This window comes from Protopterus annectens, chromosome 3.part0 (genome assembly GCF_019279795.1).
Source record: "Protopterus annectens isolate FY-2018-M chromosome 3.part0, PAN1.0, whole genome shotgun sequence".
Taxonomy (NCBI): Eukaryota; Metazoa; Chordata; order Ceratodontiformes; family Protopteridae; genus Protopterus; species Protopterus annectens.
The window spans coordinates 920,942,715-920,961,967 of record NC_056731.1 but is presented as its reverse complement, the minus strand read 5'-3'; the positions used below and the strand labels follow the sequence as shown (position 1 = coordinate 920,961,967).

The 19,253-nt window shown below is 42.3% G+C and overlaps 1 protein-coding gene across 1 annotated transcript in view; it reads left to right on the top strand.

The window, feature by feature from the left end:
- The window catches only part of ROCK1 (Rho associated coiled-coil containing protein kinase 1), a 4,526,103-nt gene that overhangs the window by 2,501,982 nt on the left and 2,004,868 nt on the right, over positions 1–19,253 (top strand). Inside the window, exon 13 of the mRNA XM_044065727.1 lies at positions 11,161–11,296. Within this exon, the coding sequence (XP_043921662.1) occupies positions 11,161–11,296 (136 nt within the window). The remainder of the gene's footprint in view (positions 1–11,160; positions 11,297–19,253) is intronic.

Genomic DNA, 19,253 nt, shown 5'->3' with positions numbered 1-19,253 from the left:
CTGTAGAAAAATTAAGACTTATGTGAACTAAACCCTTTGTTGTCTTTCATGGCTCATCTCCATGCTTTATTCACTGGTTTTGAAAACAAGAGAGAAGAGTCTATGGCTTGGATGTGTGCTTTCATCTTGGGGATCTGCTGAAGCAAGTGCATGAGTTTAGGAAGATTTTCTTTAGTTAAAAGAAGGAAGGGCTGTGAATTGTCAAGTAAATGTTTTTTGAGTTGTCAGCCTCTTCATCTTTTGTTGTGAAGTGACTCACTACCTTTTGAAAAATGCTAACATCAAAGACTTATAGATATGCAGCTGCTTCCATTGCTTGGTTCGAAAATGTATTTATTGTGAACAGTTGAGCCAAGACCAGATGTTCATCGTGTTTCATTGTTGCAGTCATTACACTTGGGTTATCCTGCCGGCAGGCTAACTGCATTCGGCCTGAATTCCAAGGTCCTGGTCCAGCGTCAGCTGCTGTCGCCTCTTCCCTGACATCAGTGCGACAGGGGTAATAAAGATGCAGCCGACGCCATTTTCTTCAGTCTTTCTTGCCGCGCGGTGCCTGAAGTAAACGCAGTTCACAAGTGCCGGTCAGCAGACTCCTGAGATTTTCAAATTCGAATTTCAGATCCGAAGTCTTCAATAAAGCTAAGTACCCCATTGGGAAAACTTTTTTCTTGCTCCAATCCGATGTCAGAAAATGTTAACAGTTGTATTTCTTGTGGGAAGCTAATACCTCATAAGGATTTTCATTCTTACTGTATTCCTTGCCTAGGCCCTGACCACGACGTTGCTAGCTGTCGTTTTTTTGCTAGATTTAACCAACGCACTATTAAGCGTCTGTTCGGTTTTGCCTTTCATTACTTTGGCCGAAGATTTAATTATATAATGCTGTCGGAACAGCTGATGACCTGAGTTTATAAAAAGTGCAAGGAAAAGGGCAGGCATCTGACGTCCAAAACTGATGAGGCCTCCGCTAGGCCATTCGCTGGTTCAAAGTGAGGCTCTTTCGCAACCCCTGACAGCCGCTACCTTAGAGCCACATGCCGCTTCCAACTCCCACGTGAAGCCAACTAGGCCTTTGGATACTCAAGGTATTAGATATTCGGAAACTATTCCCTCAGATTGGTCCGGAGCCGCTTCGGCTTCTGAGGGTGTTTTCAGACCTACACAGTTGTATGTTAACCCAACCTTAGCTTCAAAGACAAAGACTAAAGCAGCTCTAAAGACAAAGAAACAAGTACAGCATTCTTCTGCACAGACTTCCATGCCTAAAAAACAGATGCTTAAAATGGCTGAAGACCTAATTACTTTGATCAGGGGTTCCCATCCCCCACCAGATAAGAGGCCTCGGCAAGAGGCAGAATATGCATCTTCAAATCAGGTTTCCATTTCCTCTGATTCCTCTTCTGAACAGGGATACTCCCTTTCTCCCTATGAGGATTCTGATGCTGAAGAGTCTATTACTTCAGCCTCTCCTCCTGAGGATTATTCTTTTGGGGAAACCCTTCACACCATGAGGGAGCACTTTCATTGGGAGAGCCAAGATTACTCAGAATCTAAGAAAAGGCTCAGAGACTTTTTTACTACCTCAGCACAGACCTCTTGCTATTCCACTTGTTCTAGACATAGTAGATGATGTATTTTCAGAGTCCAGCCTGTCTCCTGAATCTTTACCCCCTGCACCGGTTAAGCCAGACAGATACTACAGGGTTCCAGATTCCCACAAATTTCTATATAAAAACCCTGCTGCTGACCCAGAAACTATTATCTCAGGGTCCCAAAAGGTCAAGGCTTCCACTGCGAAAAACCCTGTCCTCTCTGATAGGGATTCTAGGGCACTGGACAGATGGGGGAAAATAGTTTACACTTCTGCCACCTTGGCTGTAAGGGCTTTAAATTGTCAGTTTCATATGCTTAAATATCAGCAATATTTAATGTCACTTCTAAAACAGAAAATGTTGACAAATTCTGAATGTCCAGATAACAAGGAAATGCAGGATTTATTGCATGCAGCTGAACAAGTGGGAAAACATACTTTGCAATGTGGTTTTGATTCACTGGAGGCCTCTTGCAGGGCTGCTGTTACAGGTACTGTCTTTAGAAGGCATGCTTGGTTAAAGGAACAAAATCTGCCTGATCATGTTAAAGCAAAATTATTGGATGCTCCTTTACAGCATGATACTTTGTTTGGTGTTAAGGCAGAAGAGGTGTTGAAGAAAATGGAGGATAAAGCTAAATCTATGCAGACAGTTAAGGATTTCTTACAGGTACAACCACTCAGATTTAGCTGGAACTAGCCTTCAAAGAATTGATTCTTTCCAGTGTCAGACAGGCCGCAAAGAGGCAGGTACAGATGCCCTAGAGGCAAATCCCAGCCCCAAGGCTCACACAGGCCTAAACAATGGGGTGCTTCTACCTCCAAAAGCGGAGAAGACAAATCACAGCCATATATAAAACAGTCCCAATGACTTTCCTCTGCCAGTACTAAGCACCTCATCTTTTGGCAGCTCCCTTAGGGGGAAAACTAGCTCTTTTTTCACAAAATTGGCATATAATCACCCAGGACAAATGGGTCTTGAATATAGTGTCCCAGGGCTACAGGTTCCACTTTCACACCCTGCCAAAGGCAAAAGGTATACCAGACCTGCCACAAAATCAATGAGCAGACAAACAAAAACAAGCTACATCCCTCATGGACATGAGGGCCATTCAGCGAGTACCACAGCAAGAGCAGCGACAAGGATTTTACTTAAGACTATTCCTGGTACCCAGAAAGGACAAAGCCTGGAGACCAATACTGGACCTGTCTATTCTAAACACTTTTCTGGACATTCCAAAATTCAAAATGTTGACTCTGCAGTAGCTTCTGCCCATGCTGGGCAAGAAGGCTTTGCTTGTAACTTTGGACCTAAAAGAGGCATACCTGCATGTCCCGATCAGACAAAATTGCAGATGCTACCTCAGATTCATAGCTGTATCTATGCACTACCAATTCTCTGCACTGCCCTTTGGCTTATCTACTGTGCCCAGGGTCTTCACAAAATGCCTGGTACCAGTAAATGCTTTCTGCAGACAAAGAGGAATTCTAATATACCCTTACTTGGACGACTGCCTTATTCAAGCAGAGAACAAAGACATTCCACTGAAGCATCTGGCGTTTGTAAAAAGATTACTAATTTGCCTAGGGTACATGGTAAACAAAAATAAATCAAAAGTAAGTACCCTCTCAAGAGATAATATTCATGGGTGCAAGCTTAAATACAACTGCCCAGATGGCTTATCTCACGCCAGACAAACAAAGGCAACTGACTTCTTACTTCGGAATGTTGGCAACAAAGACCCAGTTATCTTCAAGAAAAATTCTGCAGGCTTTGGGCATCATGGCTTCTTACATTCTACTAATTCCATATTCAAGACTGCATGTGAGGAAACTACAATGGTATCTAAAAAGTGTTTGGACTCAACATTGCCACAGCCTGGAAACATTACCCTCATTCCCTGCCTGCAACAGAAGTCTCAGCACAGACCTCTTGCTATTCCACTTGTTCTAGACATAGTAGATGATGTATTTTCAGAGTCCAGCCTGTCTCCTGAATCTTTACCCCCTGCACCGGTTAAGCCAGACAGATACTACAGGGTTCCAGATTCCCACAAATTTCTATATAAAAACCCTGCTGCTGACCCAGAAACTATTATCTCAGGGTCCCAAAAGGTCAAGGCTTCCACTGCGAAAAACCCTGTCCTCTCTGATAGGGATTCTAGGGCACTGGACAGATGGGGGAAAATAGTTTACACTTCTGCCACCTTGGCTGTAAGGGCTTTAAATTGTCAGTTTCATATGCTTAAATATCAGCAATATTTAATGTCACTTCTAAAACAGAAAATGTTGACAAATTCTGAATGTCCAGATAACAAGGAAATGCAGGATTTATTGCATGCAGCTGAACAAGTGGGAAAACATACTTTGCAATGTGGTTTTGATTCACTGGAGGCCTCTTGCAGGGCTGCTGTTACAGGTACTGTCTTTAGAAGGCATGCTTGGTTAAAGGAACAAAATCTGCCTGATCATGTTAAAGCAAAATTATTGGATACTCCTTTACAGCATGATACTTTGTTTGGTGTTAAGGCAGAAGAGGTGTTGAAGAAAATGGAGGATAAAGCTAAATCTATGCAGACAGTTAAGGATTTCTTACAGGTACAACCACTCAGATTTAGCTGGAACTAGCCTTCAAAGAATTGATTCTTTCCAGTGTCAGACATGCCGCAAAGAGGCAGGTACAGATGCCCTAGAGGCAAATCCCAGCCCCAAGGCTCACACAGGCCTAAACAATGGGGTGCTTCTACCTCCAAAAGCGGAGAAGACAAATCACAGCCATATATAAAACAGTCCCAATGACTTTCCTCTGCCAGTACTAAGCACTTCATCTTTTGGCAGCTCCCTTAGGGGGAAAACTAGCTCTTTTTTCACAAAATTGGCATATAATCACCCAGGACAAATGGGTCTTGAATATAGTGTCCCAGGGCTACAGGTTCCACTTTCACACCCTGCCAAAGGCAAAGGTATACCAGACCTGCCACAAAATCAATGAGCAGACAAACAAAAACAAGCTACATCCCTCATGGACATGAGGGCCATTCAGCGAGTACCACAGCAAGAGCAGCGACAAGGATTTTACTTAAGACTATTCCTGGTACCCAGAAAGGACAAAGCCTGGAGACCAATACTGGACCTGTCTATTCTAAACACTTTTCTGGACATTCCAAAATTCAAAGTGTTGACTCTGCAGTAGCTTCTGCCCATGCTGGGCAAGAAGGCTTTGCTTGTAACTTTGGACCTAAAAGAGGCATACCTGCATGTCCCGATCAGACAAAATTGCAGATGCTACCTCAGATTCATAGCTGTATCTATGCACTACCAATTCTCTGCACTGCCCTTTGGCTTATCTACTGTGCCCAGGGTCTTCCCAAAATGCCTGGTACCAGTAAATGCTTTCTGCAGACAAAGAGGAATTCTAATATACCCTTACTTGGACGACTGCCTTATTCAAGCAGAGAACAAAGACATTCCACTGAAGCATCTGGCGTTTGCAAAAAGATTACTAATTTGCCTAGGGTACATGGTAAACGAAAATAAATCAAAAGTAAGTACCCTCTCAAGAGATAATATTCATGGGTGCAAGCTTAAATACAACTGCCCAGATGGCTTATCTCACGCCAGACAAACAAAGGCAACTGACTTCTTACTTCGAAATGTTGGCAACAAAGACCCAGTTATCTTCAAGAAAAATTCTGCAGGCTTTGGGCATCATGGCTTCTTACATTCTACTAATTCCATATTCAAGACTGCATGTGAGGAAACTACAATGGTATCTAAAAAGTGTTTGGACTCAACATTGCCACAGCCTGGAAACATTACCCTCATTCCCTGCCTGCAACAGAAGTTTCAATGGTGGGCACAGGCCTGTCACCACAACAAGGGACAGCCATTCACTCTACCCACGGCCAGGCAAATACTAACAACAGATGCATTTGATTATGCCTGGGGGGCCCACATGGCAGGAAAATGTATTCAGGGAGCATGGCCAGCAAGCCAAATGCATCTTCATATCAATAATAAAGGGATGCTATCTGTTCAGAAGGCCCTGACAGCCTTCACGGATCTACTTTGTCCAGGACAACTGCTGGTAAAGATGGACAATACTACAGTCATGTGGTACATAAACAAGCAGGGAGGCACACATTCCTACCCCCTCTGCCGACAAGCCATGACTTTGTGGACACAGCATTGACTTATCAAGTACACCTACAAGCACAATTCCTGCCAGGAAAGACAAATACTCTGGCAGACGAACTAAGCAGAAATCTCAAGGATCCTCACGAGTGGAAACTAGATCCACAAATCTTCAGCATGATAACAAGGAAATGGGGATGCCCAGGCATAGATCTATTTGCCTCCCCGCACAACTGCCAACTACAGGGATTTGCACAAGGACTTGTCATAAACAAGCATTGAAAGTGGATGCCCTATCATTCAGCTGGAAAACCCTTACAGTATATGCCTTTCCTCCACTGCCTCTCCTCCCCAAGGTACTCCTAAAGGTCAGACAAGAGAAGCCAAAAATGATATTGATTGCCCCAGACTGGCCACGCCAGCACTGGTACCCAATCCTAAAGAGCTTGTCTCAAGGCCCAGCCCTGACATTACCCCAAATTCCTCATTTGCTGACCCAACAAAACAATCAGATCCTGCACAGCCAACTCAGAACCCTAAATCTGAGTTGTAGCTGTTCGAGTGTATTCACTGTTGAGTCCAGGTTACCCTCCCTCCATCCCCCTTTCATTGCTGGGACTTATTTGTACTTCTCTATTCTATACAACCTATGTGGTGTATTTGCTTGTAGATGAAGGTAATGTTTATGTTAGTGCATGTTTTTTTATGAGTAGAATTTTTAGCCTACCCTTTTGGGGGCATCTGACATCTGGGGCAAGAAAAACTGAAGAAAATGGCGTCGGCTCCATCTTTTATACCCCTGGCGCACTGACGTCAGGGAAGAGGCGACAGCAACCGATGCTGGACCAGGACTTTGCTATTCAGGCCGACTGCGGGTAGCCTGCCAGCAGGATAACTCAAGTGTAATGACTGCAACAGTGATTACACTCGAACATCTACATTTATGGTAGGTACACAACTGTACTTTCCTCACTTTACAACGTCACCGAGCATTACTGTCCGCCACAGCTGTTATAGCTGGGGCATCTTTGTTTCTTGTATATTTCTGGATGCTGTCTTCTGACTTCTTCTGATGTGTTTGCACTGTTAGAGATTCATCCCAGTCGTCAGTCGACAGTGGGGGGTCCTCAGTAGTAAATGTAAAATCCCAAAGATCACCAATGGCTCTGTTAAATCCACCTCACATCCAGGAACCCAGTGTATCACTAAAAGTGAGTCACAGGAGATGAACAAGTACAAAAACCACAACAGAGATGCAAGAAGATAGCTGTCCCCAGCTTTAAGGTAGAGGACTGACTTCACATCTTTTGTGTGTGAAAAATGAAAACTCTTAAACATTACAATGTCAAGCCATCGGTTCATAGGTAGGTACTAGGCTATCGGCCCTGGGGCCTATACAAGCCCAGCCAAAAAGGTATCCTGGCTTTTGCCACCCAAGAAAATTATTTTCCTGTGCCACTGTCAAGCAGAGCCACAGAAGTGATCCCCGGGGTGAATTCCCTATTTCCCATCAAGTCATCAAGATTTTTCTTGAAGAGTGCTAATGAGAATCTTTGTTTGATATAGATAGGTAGTTTATTCCAAAGTATGGGAAGTCTCTGGGACAGGAATCTATCCCTCCAGCATGTTCTGTTTATTGTGACAAGGTTTAGGTTCCTAGAGGGTGTAGTTCGGAGGGATTGGGATTTCTTTATCCACAGTAGTAAATAGTCCAAAACTTCAGAATGTTAATTTCTCTCCTTTGAAAGTAATGAATAAAACAAACACACTCCGGCGTCGTCACCAGCATAACTTCGCTTTAATTTATTATAAGTGGTTTTGTTTACCATCTGGACTTCATCAGATCAGCTTTTCGTAACCACGGAAGAGTATTATGTACATAAACACAAAGGATCATAAATCATGACTGACATCCTCATACATAGTAATGAGCCTAGCATGCAACTAAAAACTTGCCTGCTGGTAACGCACGTCATTTTTTTGCATGCCAAACTAAAATAAGAAACAGAGTACGAATAAACTCTAAGTCCACATAAACCAAGGTGCAGAACTAGTAATTAACTTCTAGTCTGTCTCTAGACAGGAAGAAGTTGTCACAAAACTCCCTACAATAAAGGCTATTTAGCGCAAAGGTGACAACAAGGTCCTTATAAAAGGAGCGATAAAGTAAAAAAAAAAAAAAAATCAGAGAGCTGAAATGAAGAATTATGTTTGTGGGTGTTATGTGTGTTGGCGTGTCCGTGTATGTGCGAGTGACAACAGGCACATGAATCAAGAAAATAACACCCCCTATAGTTACCTTGAGAATATGCAATATAAAGAAACATCAGATATTAAATTACACTCAAAATAAAAACTGTAATCATAAATATGTAAAAAAAAAAAAAAAACGAAAAGCACTTTCTCCTGTAGGGCTTCGTCAGATCACTGTTAAAACTGAGCATCCATAAAATTAATTATACAGTAAAACTAGGAGTCAAAACAATCATTAAAATATGCTGAAAATGAAAATGACTATACATATGTATGTGCTGTAGCAACGCAGAAAACAAGCAGAAACCATCAAAAATGCAGGTATAAAAACTGACCAAGAAAGTGAAGAAAGGAGCGAACATGTCATGCCAAAACATTAATAATTTTGCTCCAATTTCCTAAGCTGAAGAATGCATTTAATTGAACAAACAGAATTAACTCCATGCTCATTGTAGATGTTTAGGTAAATTTGCCATTCTTAGCTTCTCCTATTCAAGAATTGCATTACAGTTCCCCACAAAAGAACCCATCCTGATCTTGTCCAGAATGTGAAAAGTGAAAAAAGAATTACTTTGTGTTTCAATGCTGTGCTTTGTAAGAGGATTCTTGCTTAGTCCATTTCTAATTTCAGATGTGTGTTTGGCTGTCATCCTTTTAGACCTAGAAATAGTCTTTCTTATGTTTAAAAAAAAAAAAAAAACCTTGACACTTGAGCACTGTGCTCTGTAAATAATATTTTCACTGTTAATAGTTCCCAGGCATCTTAATGTTATATTACTTACAAGTACTGGGGCAGATGAAAAAATCTGTGCAGCTGATGAAAGGCACAAAAAGGTATAGAAACGGGGCCCACATTTAAAGGTACCAAGCCTCTCAGTAGTGTCTTTGTTGAACATCCCTTCTAAATAAGACCTAATGTTGCTATCTTTTTTTGAAAATAAAAGAAGGGCGAGGATCCATAATATTGTTCCCAGTCTGTTCCTAGAGAAAATGGACCAGGACCAATTGTCGCAAATTACCATATTGTTTTCATGGGCATCCTTTTTTGTTTTTCCCCAAGCGTCTTTATTGAATTATCGCTTGCGACATACGCAAATTTATATTCATATAAAAGTAATCACACTAAAATTAATATAAACATTTTACTTCACATATATTGCTATATATCATATAACCTAAGCAACATCGCATAAATTATTTAATTCCTGCTTTTTTTTTTTTTTTTTTTTTTTTAATATACAAGAAATGTCTTTTTTAAAACATCACTCACTACGTAGGCGGTTTCATGGGAGTCTTTACTGGAAGTTGAGGTCATACCTTTTACTTTCCCTTTCCTTTGGTAGGTGTAGGGACTACTGAAATAACATAAATTTTCTAGTTCATATGTTCTTCCTTGCTTTTAAGTACGTAATATGATCAAAGTATGTCTGATAAGTTCCACTTTAATTCCCCTCTAAAAAAAATCTATGTGAAGATCCTTTTTCGCACACTGTTTTTCCCCCCTTTTTTTAGTGTATGATTTATTTTATTGATTCTCTGTTTTAACAGTAATCTGATGAGCCCCTATGGGGGAAAGAACTTTTCTTTTTCTTTGTTTGTTTTTAATACGATTATGATTGCAGTTAGGTTGTATTTTTATCTATGATTTTTTTTATCCTATCTTTTCCAAAGATACTGTAGTGGGTGCTGTTTTCTTGATTCATGTGCCATTTGTCACAAGCATACACACACACAGACACACACACACACACACACATACATACACACACACACACACACACACACACACATACATACACACACACACACACACACACACACACACACCTCATTTCAGCTCTGTGATTTCTTACCTTTGTTTCTTTTTAGTTTAGTTTTTGAGTTTATCACTCCTTTTGCAAGGTTCTTGTCACCTTGGTGCTAAATAGCCTTTAGTGAAGGGAGTTTTGTGACACCTTGTTCCTGTCTAGTGACAAACTGAGTTAATTACAGTTCTGCACTTAATTTTATTTGGACTAGAAATTACTAGTTCTGCACTTCAGTTTATTTGTACATTGTGTTATTAATACTCTTTTTGTTTCTTATTTTAGTTTGGATTGTAAAGATAATGACTTTTGTTTCATCAGGACAGCTTTTAGTTGTAGACTGCACTCATTACTATGTATGAAGTTGCCAATCCCTATTTGTGGTCCTTTTCGCTTTGTATGTATATTATTACTTATCCATGGGTTAAATCTGTTATTGCGAAGTTGCTCTGATGAACGAAAGCGCTCATCATAAATTAAAGCCTAGTTATTCCAGTGACTAAGCCTGTTTGTCTTTGTTTCTTTAGTACCTTCTTAGAAGATGAATTTACATCTTAAGTTTTGGACTGATTATTGCTATAGCTTAATATCGTAAGATTTATTTTTCATTTTTCCCAAATAACAATGAAGTGAAGTCAGTCCCCTATCTTAATGCTGGAAACAGCTATCTCCTTGCATGTCTGTTGTGGTTTTTGGTAGTAAATATAACAGAAAAGTTCTTAATGTATCACTTGGTCTATGAAGGAATCCCGTGGTGAGGCTAGAATATTCTGCTATCCCATGTGCTTGTATGGCCACTCTTTCTACTTTAGCTTTAGAATTCCCTGAAATTTGCAAATATATACTTGTGTAATTTTGTAAACTGTGTGTGTATGTGTGTGTCATTTTTTTCTTGATTTGCTGGAAGTGTACTTGCTTAGTGGTTGAAACAAATTGGAGGGCGTAGTGGCAGTGTGCTGGTGTAGTGAGATGTGTGTCATCTTGTATGCCAACATGCGGCATAACTCAGTCCCCAAATTTGGGAACTTTTGAGGGAAAAAAATGCCAAACTAGAACTGTAGAGTGAGGTAGTCATTGACCTATCAAGGAGAGTCCCTTCTTTTTGTGAGCTGATATAGTAAGAACTTTACTGTTTACTTTCAGTAACGATCCCTGTGTTGGATATTGAACAAAACAGCAATGTGGATTATTTTTAAAAATTTGTTGAGCTCTTGACTAATACATTGAAAACTAGAATGGAATGTATCCGCATTCCTTCTTGGGAGGGTAACCACAATAAGCAATAATGTAAATTTAAGGCTCATTTCCAAGTAGTGGCCTTTAAGCAATGAACAAAGTAAAGCGTCTGTTGTAGTTATGAGTTCATTTTATTTTTAGGCAAATCAGAGAAAGGCCGTGGAATCCATGGTGTCACAGATTGAGAAAGAAAAAATGATTGCACAACACAGAATGAATGAATATCAAAGAAAAGCTGAACAGGACGTTGAAAAAAGACGAAATATAGAAAATGAAGGTAAGTTGCATCACAAAATGGTAGCACATGTGAACTCAGAGCTCTTGCAGTTTTAACTGCTGTTTTATTGCATTGATTTTTTTTGGATTTTCTGTATTTAATATTTGGATATTTTCATTCATTTTTGATTTTGGTCTTAAATTACCATTTGTTATATTTTATATTTTGTTTTTCTGCAATTGTCTTTTTTTATTTTATGGAGTCCTAAAAGTTGTTAGCTAGGGTCAGTTAAGAAACATGCCTTTTGCATTTATTGAGTGAATAAGAATTAGATCTAGCTAATTAGTGTGAGGGGAACTGAGAAACAGCTTTCTTGTTTAAGGTATTCACCTACTCTCCTATCCACCTACAACAGCTCTAAGTTTACAGCTGGTATATGAGTGCATTTATTTGTCTTTTTCCTCACCCACCCACACATTTGGACAGTTCTTGTTAAGCTTTTAAACTTGGTGGCTTTTTAGCTGCCCACCCTACTATAAATTAGACATTGGAAGGTCTTCCCAGTGAAAATTTTACTGGGCACTAATAACTCAAACTGATAAGTCAATTCCATTAGAAACTTAAAGCCTGAGTAACACTATTTCATATTGTTCCATTCATTTAGTGCACACTGCAGTATTCAGAGTGCTAATCTGAGTTGTGCATTGTTGTCTTCTGCATGTTTCCTTATTTTAATCAGAAGTCATCTGTTTGCATTTTTAACCTGGTCTGGAGACCTCAGTATCCCTGACAAAAGTGAGAGAATTGTGAGTTGCTACAGGATCTGAGCCTCATTTATTTCCTTTCTATTACATTTTTACTGTTTGCATTTTATTTGGTCTGGAGGGCCTTAGTGTTGTAGTATCATTCACAATAGAGTGTGAATTGTGAATTGCTGCAGGATCTGAGCCTTATGTAGACACACTTATACTGCATTATACTGCATTGTTACTGTTTACTGACTAGATTCCTCTCTAGCTTGTCACTTGTAACCCCTCTAAAGATGCAAGCACCTAAAGTTGCAATCTTCCTTATTAAACGTCCTCTGCTGTTTTCTCAAGTATCTAGCTGAGTGTAAAGTGGCTGTTTTTCCCTGTTGAGAATCATTACACTTGAGTGTTGTTTTAGATCAGTCATAGACCTTTCCCCTAAGTCCATCATCTCCCAATTTAGTTAGCTACAAATCTTTCTTGCACTACCCCTAATAAGAGCACAAAAAAAAAGAATCCACAGCCATGGGTGTACATTTTCTTACTGTCTCTGTAGCTAGCCTGTTGGAAATGGGCATCCTGAGACAATGTAGCAGTTATGTTTTGTTTATTGACAACCACTTTATTCTTAAGCAGACTGACATAGTATGCAAGAGATGTAGTTGCTCTATGTCTTTGTAGGCAAACTCTGACGTAGAGACACTAGCGTCTCCAAATAGGTTGTCAGTATCTCACACACACCACCTGCTATGTGTCAGACATATGTGATAAGGCTGTTAAATGCAATCCTGCCAAACCTCAAAGGCCTCCCAGATGCTTTCTTCAGCAACCTTCCAAACACTGTACAGAGGCAACACACTCTATAGGACACATACAACCACATCCCATAATGTCTCAACCTGTAAGTCATCAAGGCAAACTACCACAGAACCCAGTACATTGGTCACTGGAGACTTTATTCTGAGATGACAGTGATGCCCCACTCACCAGGCTGAGCAAGAAGACAGACATAGTCATTTGCCTGTCAGAAATGAGGATCCGCTGGATCACACAGACACTTAGGAGATTGAGCCACAAGTGCCAGTATGACTCTTTCATAGTCCATGTGGACGTTAGTGACCTGAGATATACCTCTCCGGACTATGTGTAGAGAGTCACGATAACGCTTTCCGATTGTCTCTCAAGCAGGTATGAGCAGCATTCTCCTTTCTCCAAGGATGATACCACAATGTAAACAGAAGATGATTGACTTTAACACTTGGCTTAACTAAAGGTATCATTCTAAGGGGGGCCTAGTATTTGTCGACTTTGGATGATAAGATTGACAGACCACACTGCTTTGCCAGGGATGGTCTGCAGGTGTCCCAGCTAGGATTTTGGATATTGGCCAAAACATTATCCACCCCTTTAGTGCCTTTTTTAGACAATGCCAACCTGATAAACCTTCCAACATAGTAAATTTTATTCAAGATAAACTAAAGGTGTCACTGCTCATTGCTAGGACTCCCAACAAGAAGCTCCACTCCCTGGAAGTTCTTAACTGCTGAATCCTACACAAATGCACTCTATAACCACTTACACGAGTGCATGGATCGTGCTGTCCCAAACAGAACCAAGACACTGTCCTCCAAAAAAAGGAAGTCAATCTGGTGGTCCCCTGCCATAAACAAACTGTACAACAGAAGGAAGAAACTGTTGCAAAAGAGAGTAAAATCCCATGAGTGAAGGAGCTCCCTGGTCAGCCTCAGTAAGAAGCTGAGAGCCCTTATAAGATCCTCCAAAGCAAGCTACGAAAACAAAATCGCCTCTAATTCAAAGGACAACCACAAAGCATTCTATAGCTATGTCATGAATCTCGATAGCAACACCCTGATCTACTCTGAGTTACAGCACAACGGCACGAAAATTACAGAACCAACTGATATTGCCAACATCCTGGCAGATAGCTTCAGTGCTAACTTTACCCCTCTTCACCCCCTAAAGGGCCCATATCTATACAGGAAGAATGCAGAGTCCCTGTAATCACAACTACGCAGGTAAAAGCTGCACTCTCTAGAACCAAAAACACAGCATCCATGGGACTGGACAACATTCCAGGCTGCGTCTTACACGAACTTCAGAACGAACTGGCTCCCCACTTAAGCACCATGTTCAATAATAGCCTCACATCAGGCTTTCTGCCCACTGAATGGCGCACAGCAACGGTTATCCCACTCCACAAAGGGGGAGCCACCACTGATCCCGGGAACTATTGACCTATTAGCCTGACGAGCCTGTTCTGCAAGGCCATGGAACGTATCATCATGGAACTCATAAACAAAGACATTGGTAAACATTGGTAACCTCCAAACTCTGGATCCCACCCAGTTTGGGTTTGTGAAAGGCAGATCATGCCTCCTAAACTTGATCGACTTCTTTGAGGCAGTCACCAAAGCCGTAGATGAGGGGTAAGGTGGTTCACACAGCCTATCTTGACCTCACCAAGGCTTTCAACACCATCCCCCATTCTGGAATTATAGCTAAACTCACTAAACTAGGTAAAAATCCCTACGTCACAAGATGGGTTGCCAACTGGCTCACTGACAGAACCCACACTGTAAAAGTTGCAGTCTCCAAGTCTGACCTCAAAGCAGTGACAAGTGGAGTACCACAGGGTTCCATCCTGGGTCCTCTCCTGTTTGGCATCTACTTCTCTTGACATGCAGGCTAACACAGAAGGCCTCTGGCTAACGAACTTCGCAGATGACTGCAAACTAGGAGCCATAGTCAAGTCCCCAAATGATGTGGACATCCTACAGAAGGGCCTCACTGAGACAGATGCTTGATGTCAGAGCCATGGCCTCAAGCTCAGTGCCAAAAAGTACAGCGTCATCCCCTTTGGTAAAAACTCTGTACCCATGAACTACCACATAGGCAGCAATATACTTAGCACCGTATGTGTGATGAGACCTTGGGACCCAGGTGGACAGTAGTCTCTCCTTTGATAGTCACATTGCCACAGTAGTCAGGAAGTCCTTCTACGTGGCACACCTCATCATAAAAGGGTTCTCATCCAGGAAAAAAGAGGTCATTGTTCCCCTCTACTCGACACTCATTAGACCCATTATAGAGTACAACGCCCCTTTTGGAATGTACTTCACAAGACATCTGCAACAGCTGGAAAGGCCACAGAAGTACCTCACAAAGAGGATTACTGGCCTCAAACAAATGCCCTACACTGACCGCCTCAAAAAACTCCAGCTTTACTCCGTAGCATATCGCCTACTCCGAGGTGATCTCTGACTAACATATAAAGCTATGTCAAACCCAGAGCTGTTGGACATGCTACACCTAAAGAAATCACAATCCCTCCAAGCTACACGCTCTAGGGACCTAAACCTTGTCACCACAATAAACAGAACTTGCTGGAGGGATAGATGTTCTTCGTCTTCCCTTGCTGCAGTCCTGACTATTGGGTATAGTCCGCGTCCCAGTCGGCCCGAATACCAGAGTATAAGGCTGACGTCGGTCATGGCGCCTTAGACTGACGTCAGTACGTCAGGGTACTAATGCGCATGACCGACGTCATTTCCTCAGTCTTTTTTGCCGCATGGTCCGATGCAGAAGCAATTTTGCGAGTGCAGGTTGGCGTTCTGAGATTTTCCGAAACCGGAGTTTCAGACCGAAACAGAGTTGGCTAAGTAACCCCGTTGGGGAACATTTTGGTTTTTTCTTGCTTCAGTATTTAACCGGATGTCAGAAAAAGTGAATAACTGTATTTCTTGTGGGAAGCAGATACCGCATAGGGATTATCATACATTGTGTATACCTTGTTTAGGGCCTGAGCACGACGTTGTTGGTTGCCGCTCTTGTGCTAGATTTAACAAGCGCACTATTAAGAGGAGGCTTGATTGTGCTAGGTTAGTGTTTGGGAAGCGTTGCAATTATAATATGCCGTCGGATGCTCCGACGCCCGCTTCATCCAAGAAGCGCAAGGACAAAACAGTGAAGCCTAGGGGTGAGGAACCGGCAGTCCTGGACGTCGGTTCTTTAGAAGGCTCAGGGGAGCCAGAGGTTTTGCCAGGAGTCTCTATGGAGTCTCAGGCAGATACTTTACTGTTACAGGATGTGCCCTCTCAGGAGGTAGGCCAGGCTGAGGGGGCTTCTCAGGTAACTGTTCTTCCCTCTCTTCCCAAGGTAGTTAGGGCCTCTCCTTCTGTTGCCAAAGCTTCTTTTAGAGGTAGGCCAAGTTCAGTTTCTGTGGGGGCTTCTCCTAGCATTTCGGGCTCTGTGCCTAAGAAACATATGCTTAAAATGGCAGAAGATTTGATTACTCTGATTAGAGGTTCTATGCCCCCGCCTGATAAGAGGCCTAGGGTGGAACAGGAGTTTGATAGTTTTGAACAGTGTTCACAGGCTTCAGAGTCTTCTGTGGAAGACTTGCAAGAGTTTCCTGCTTATTCTGATTCTGATGTGGATGATTCCACTCCTACAGCTTCTCCTCCTGAGGATTTTTCATTTTCAGAGACTCTTCACTCCATGAGGGAGCACTTTAAATGGGAAGGCCAGGATTACTCGGATTCCAGGAAAAGGCTTAGGAATTCTTGTTTTACCCCAGCATAGGCCCTTAGCTATTCCTCCTGTGTTGAATGTGGTGGAGGATGTTTTGCAGAGGCTTCCCTGAACCCTGACTCCTTGCCTCCTGCTCCTGTTAAGCCTGATAGGTATTATAGGGTGCCCGAAGCTCATAAGTATTTGTTTAAGAGTCCCAGGGCGGACCCAGAAACTGTTTCTCAGGGGCCTAAAGGTGTTAAAGCTTCTGTGGTTAAAAATCCTGTACCCTCTGATAAAGAGGCAAGGGCTTTGGATAGGTGGGGTAAGAAAGTATATACTTCTTCCACTCTAGCCATGAGGGCGTTGAATTGTCAGTTTCATATGCTGAAATATCAGAATTATCTCCTTTCACAATTGAAATCTAAGGTGGATGCTTTGGCGGAAGGTATTGAGTGTAAAGAATTGCTGGATTTGGTTCATGTGTCTGAACAAGTGGGTAAGCATTCTTTGCAGTGTGGTTTTGATGCTGTTCAGGCCTCCTCGAGGGTGGCTGCTACTAGTTCTGTTCTTCGCAGACATGCCTGGTTGAAGGATCAGAATTTAGCTGAGCATGTTAAGACCAGGATTTTGGATGCTCCTTTACAGTCTGATGTGTTGTTTGGACCGCCTGTGGAAGCAGTTTTAAAGAAAATGGAGGACAAAGCTAAGTCTATGCAGACTGTTAAAGATTTTTGCAGGTGCAGCCTCCGAAGTTTAGTAGAAATTGGCCTGCTAAGGGGTGGACATATCCTGCTTATGGTTCCCAGTCTAGAGGTAGGTCTAGACGTGGTAGGGGCAGGGCTCAAGGTTCGTTTAGGCCTAGATCAGACAGTTCACCTGCTCAGACTTCTGGTGAGGGCAGGGGTCAGTCCTTTCGTAAGCAGAACCAATGACCTGCCTTTTCAGCTGCCAGTGGACTCTCGTCTGGCAGCTCCTTTGGGAGGAAGATTGTCTCTTTTCAAAGAAAATTGGGATTTAATCACTCAAGACAAATGGGTGCTGGATATCATTCATCACGGTTACAGATTTTATTTCCACACAATGCCCCCTTTCAAAGGCATGCCAGATGTTCCTCCTCCACAAAGAAAAGAGGCTCACAAGCAAGTTTCTCAGTTACTCCAGATAGGGGCCATTCAGCCAGTCCCTGTATCAGAAAGGGGCTAGGATTTTATTCTCGCCTGTTCCTAGTACCAAAGAAGGGGAACACGTGGAGACCAATTTTGGATTTATCTATCCTCAACACTTATCTGGACATTCCCAAGTTCAAGATGTTGACGTTACAGCAACTGTTACCTCTGCTGGGCAAGGATCACTGGATGGTAACTTTGGATCTCAAGGAAGCCTACCTTCATGTGCCTATAAGGCTAAGTTGCAGAAAGTATCTGCGATTTGAACTGGAGATTTTCATTATCAGTTCTCTGCATTGCCCTTTGGCTTATCTACTGCCCAGAGTATTCACAAAGGTTCTGGCTCCAGTGATAGCTTACTTCAGGCTTCAAGGCATTCAAATCTATCCTTACTTGGACGACTGCCTGATTCTGGCTCAAGAAAAGGAAGACCTTCTACAGCATCTGGAATATGTCATAGCAGTGCTAAGATGCCTAGGGTGTTGTGTGAGCGAAGTAAAGTCCAGTCTAGTACCCTCTCAAGACATGTGCTTTCTGGGTGTGAGACTGAATACAGCAGCCCAGATGGCCTTTTTAACCCCGGACAAACAAAAGAGTCTGTCACTTTACTTCCATCAACTATCTCATCAGTCCGTGCTGACTGCAAGGACAGTCCTTCAAGCATTAGGGTTCATGGCATCTTGTATTCTGGTGCTTCCCAATGCCAAACTGCATATGAGGAAGCTGCAATGGTATCTCAAAATGTATGGACACAGCACTGCCAAGATTTCGACACTGTCATTCACATAATACCTTGCCTTCAAAAGGAATTCTTGTGGTGGGCTCAGGAATGTCACCTAAACAAGGGACTCTCTGTGACCCGGCCAGAGGCGAGTCAGATTTTAACGACAGATGCCTCGGACACTGCTTGGGGAGCTCATCTAAATGGAAAGTGGATACAAGACAAGTGGCCTGCCAGACTACAGCATCTACATATCAACATGAAGGAGATGTTAGCAGTCCAGTTTGCATTAATGGCTTTCAAGGAGTTACTTCTTCCAGGGCAGGTGTTGATTCTAACAGACAACACAACTGTCATGTGGTACATCAACAAGCAAGGCGGAACACATTCTTATCCTCTATGCAGGCAAGCAATGATTTTATGGGAGACTGCGTTAAGCCTGCAACTGACTCTTCAGGCAAGGTTTCTGCCAGGAGCACAGAACTCCCTAGCAGATGTATTAAGCAGACAAATCATGGATCCCCACGGTGGAAACTGGATCTTCATGTATTTCGAAATTGACAGTGTCATGGGGAACTCCAGACATAGATCTGTTCGCTTCTCCACTAAACCACCAGCTGCCACAGTATTGCACAAAGGGGTTTCATCACACAGCTTGGAAAGTGGATGCTCTGTCTTTCAGTTGGAAAAACCTTCATGTCTATGCCTTTCCACCTCTGCCTCTTCTTCCAAAGGTATTATTAAAGGTCAGACAAGACAGGCCAAGGATGATTTTGATAGCTCCAGATTGGCCTCGGCAACACTGGTACCCACTTCTAAGGAGTCTTGTAAAGAAGCCTCCATGGCCT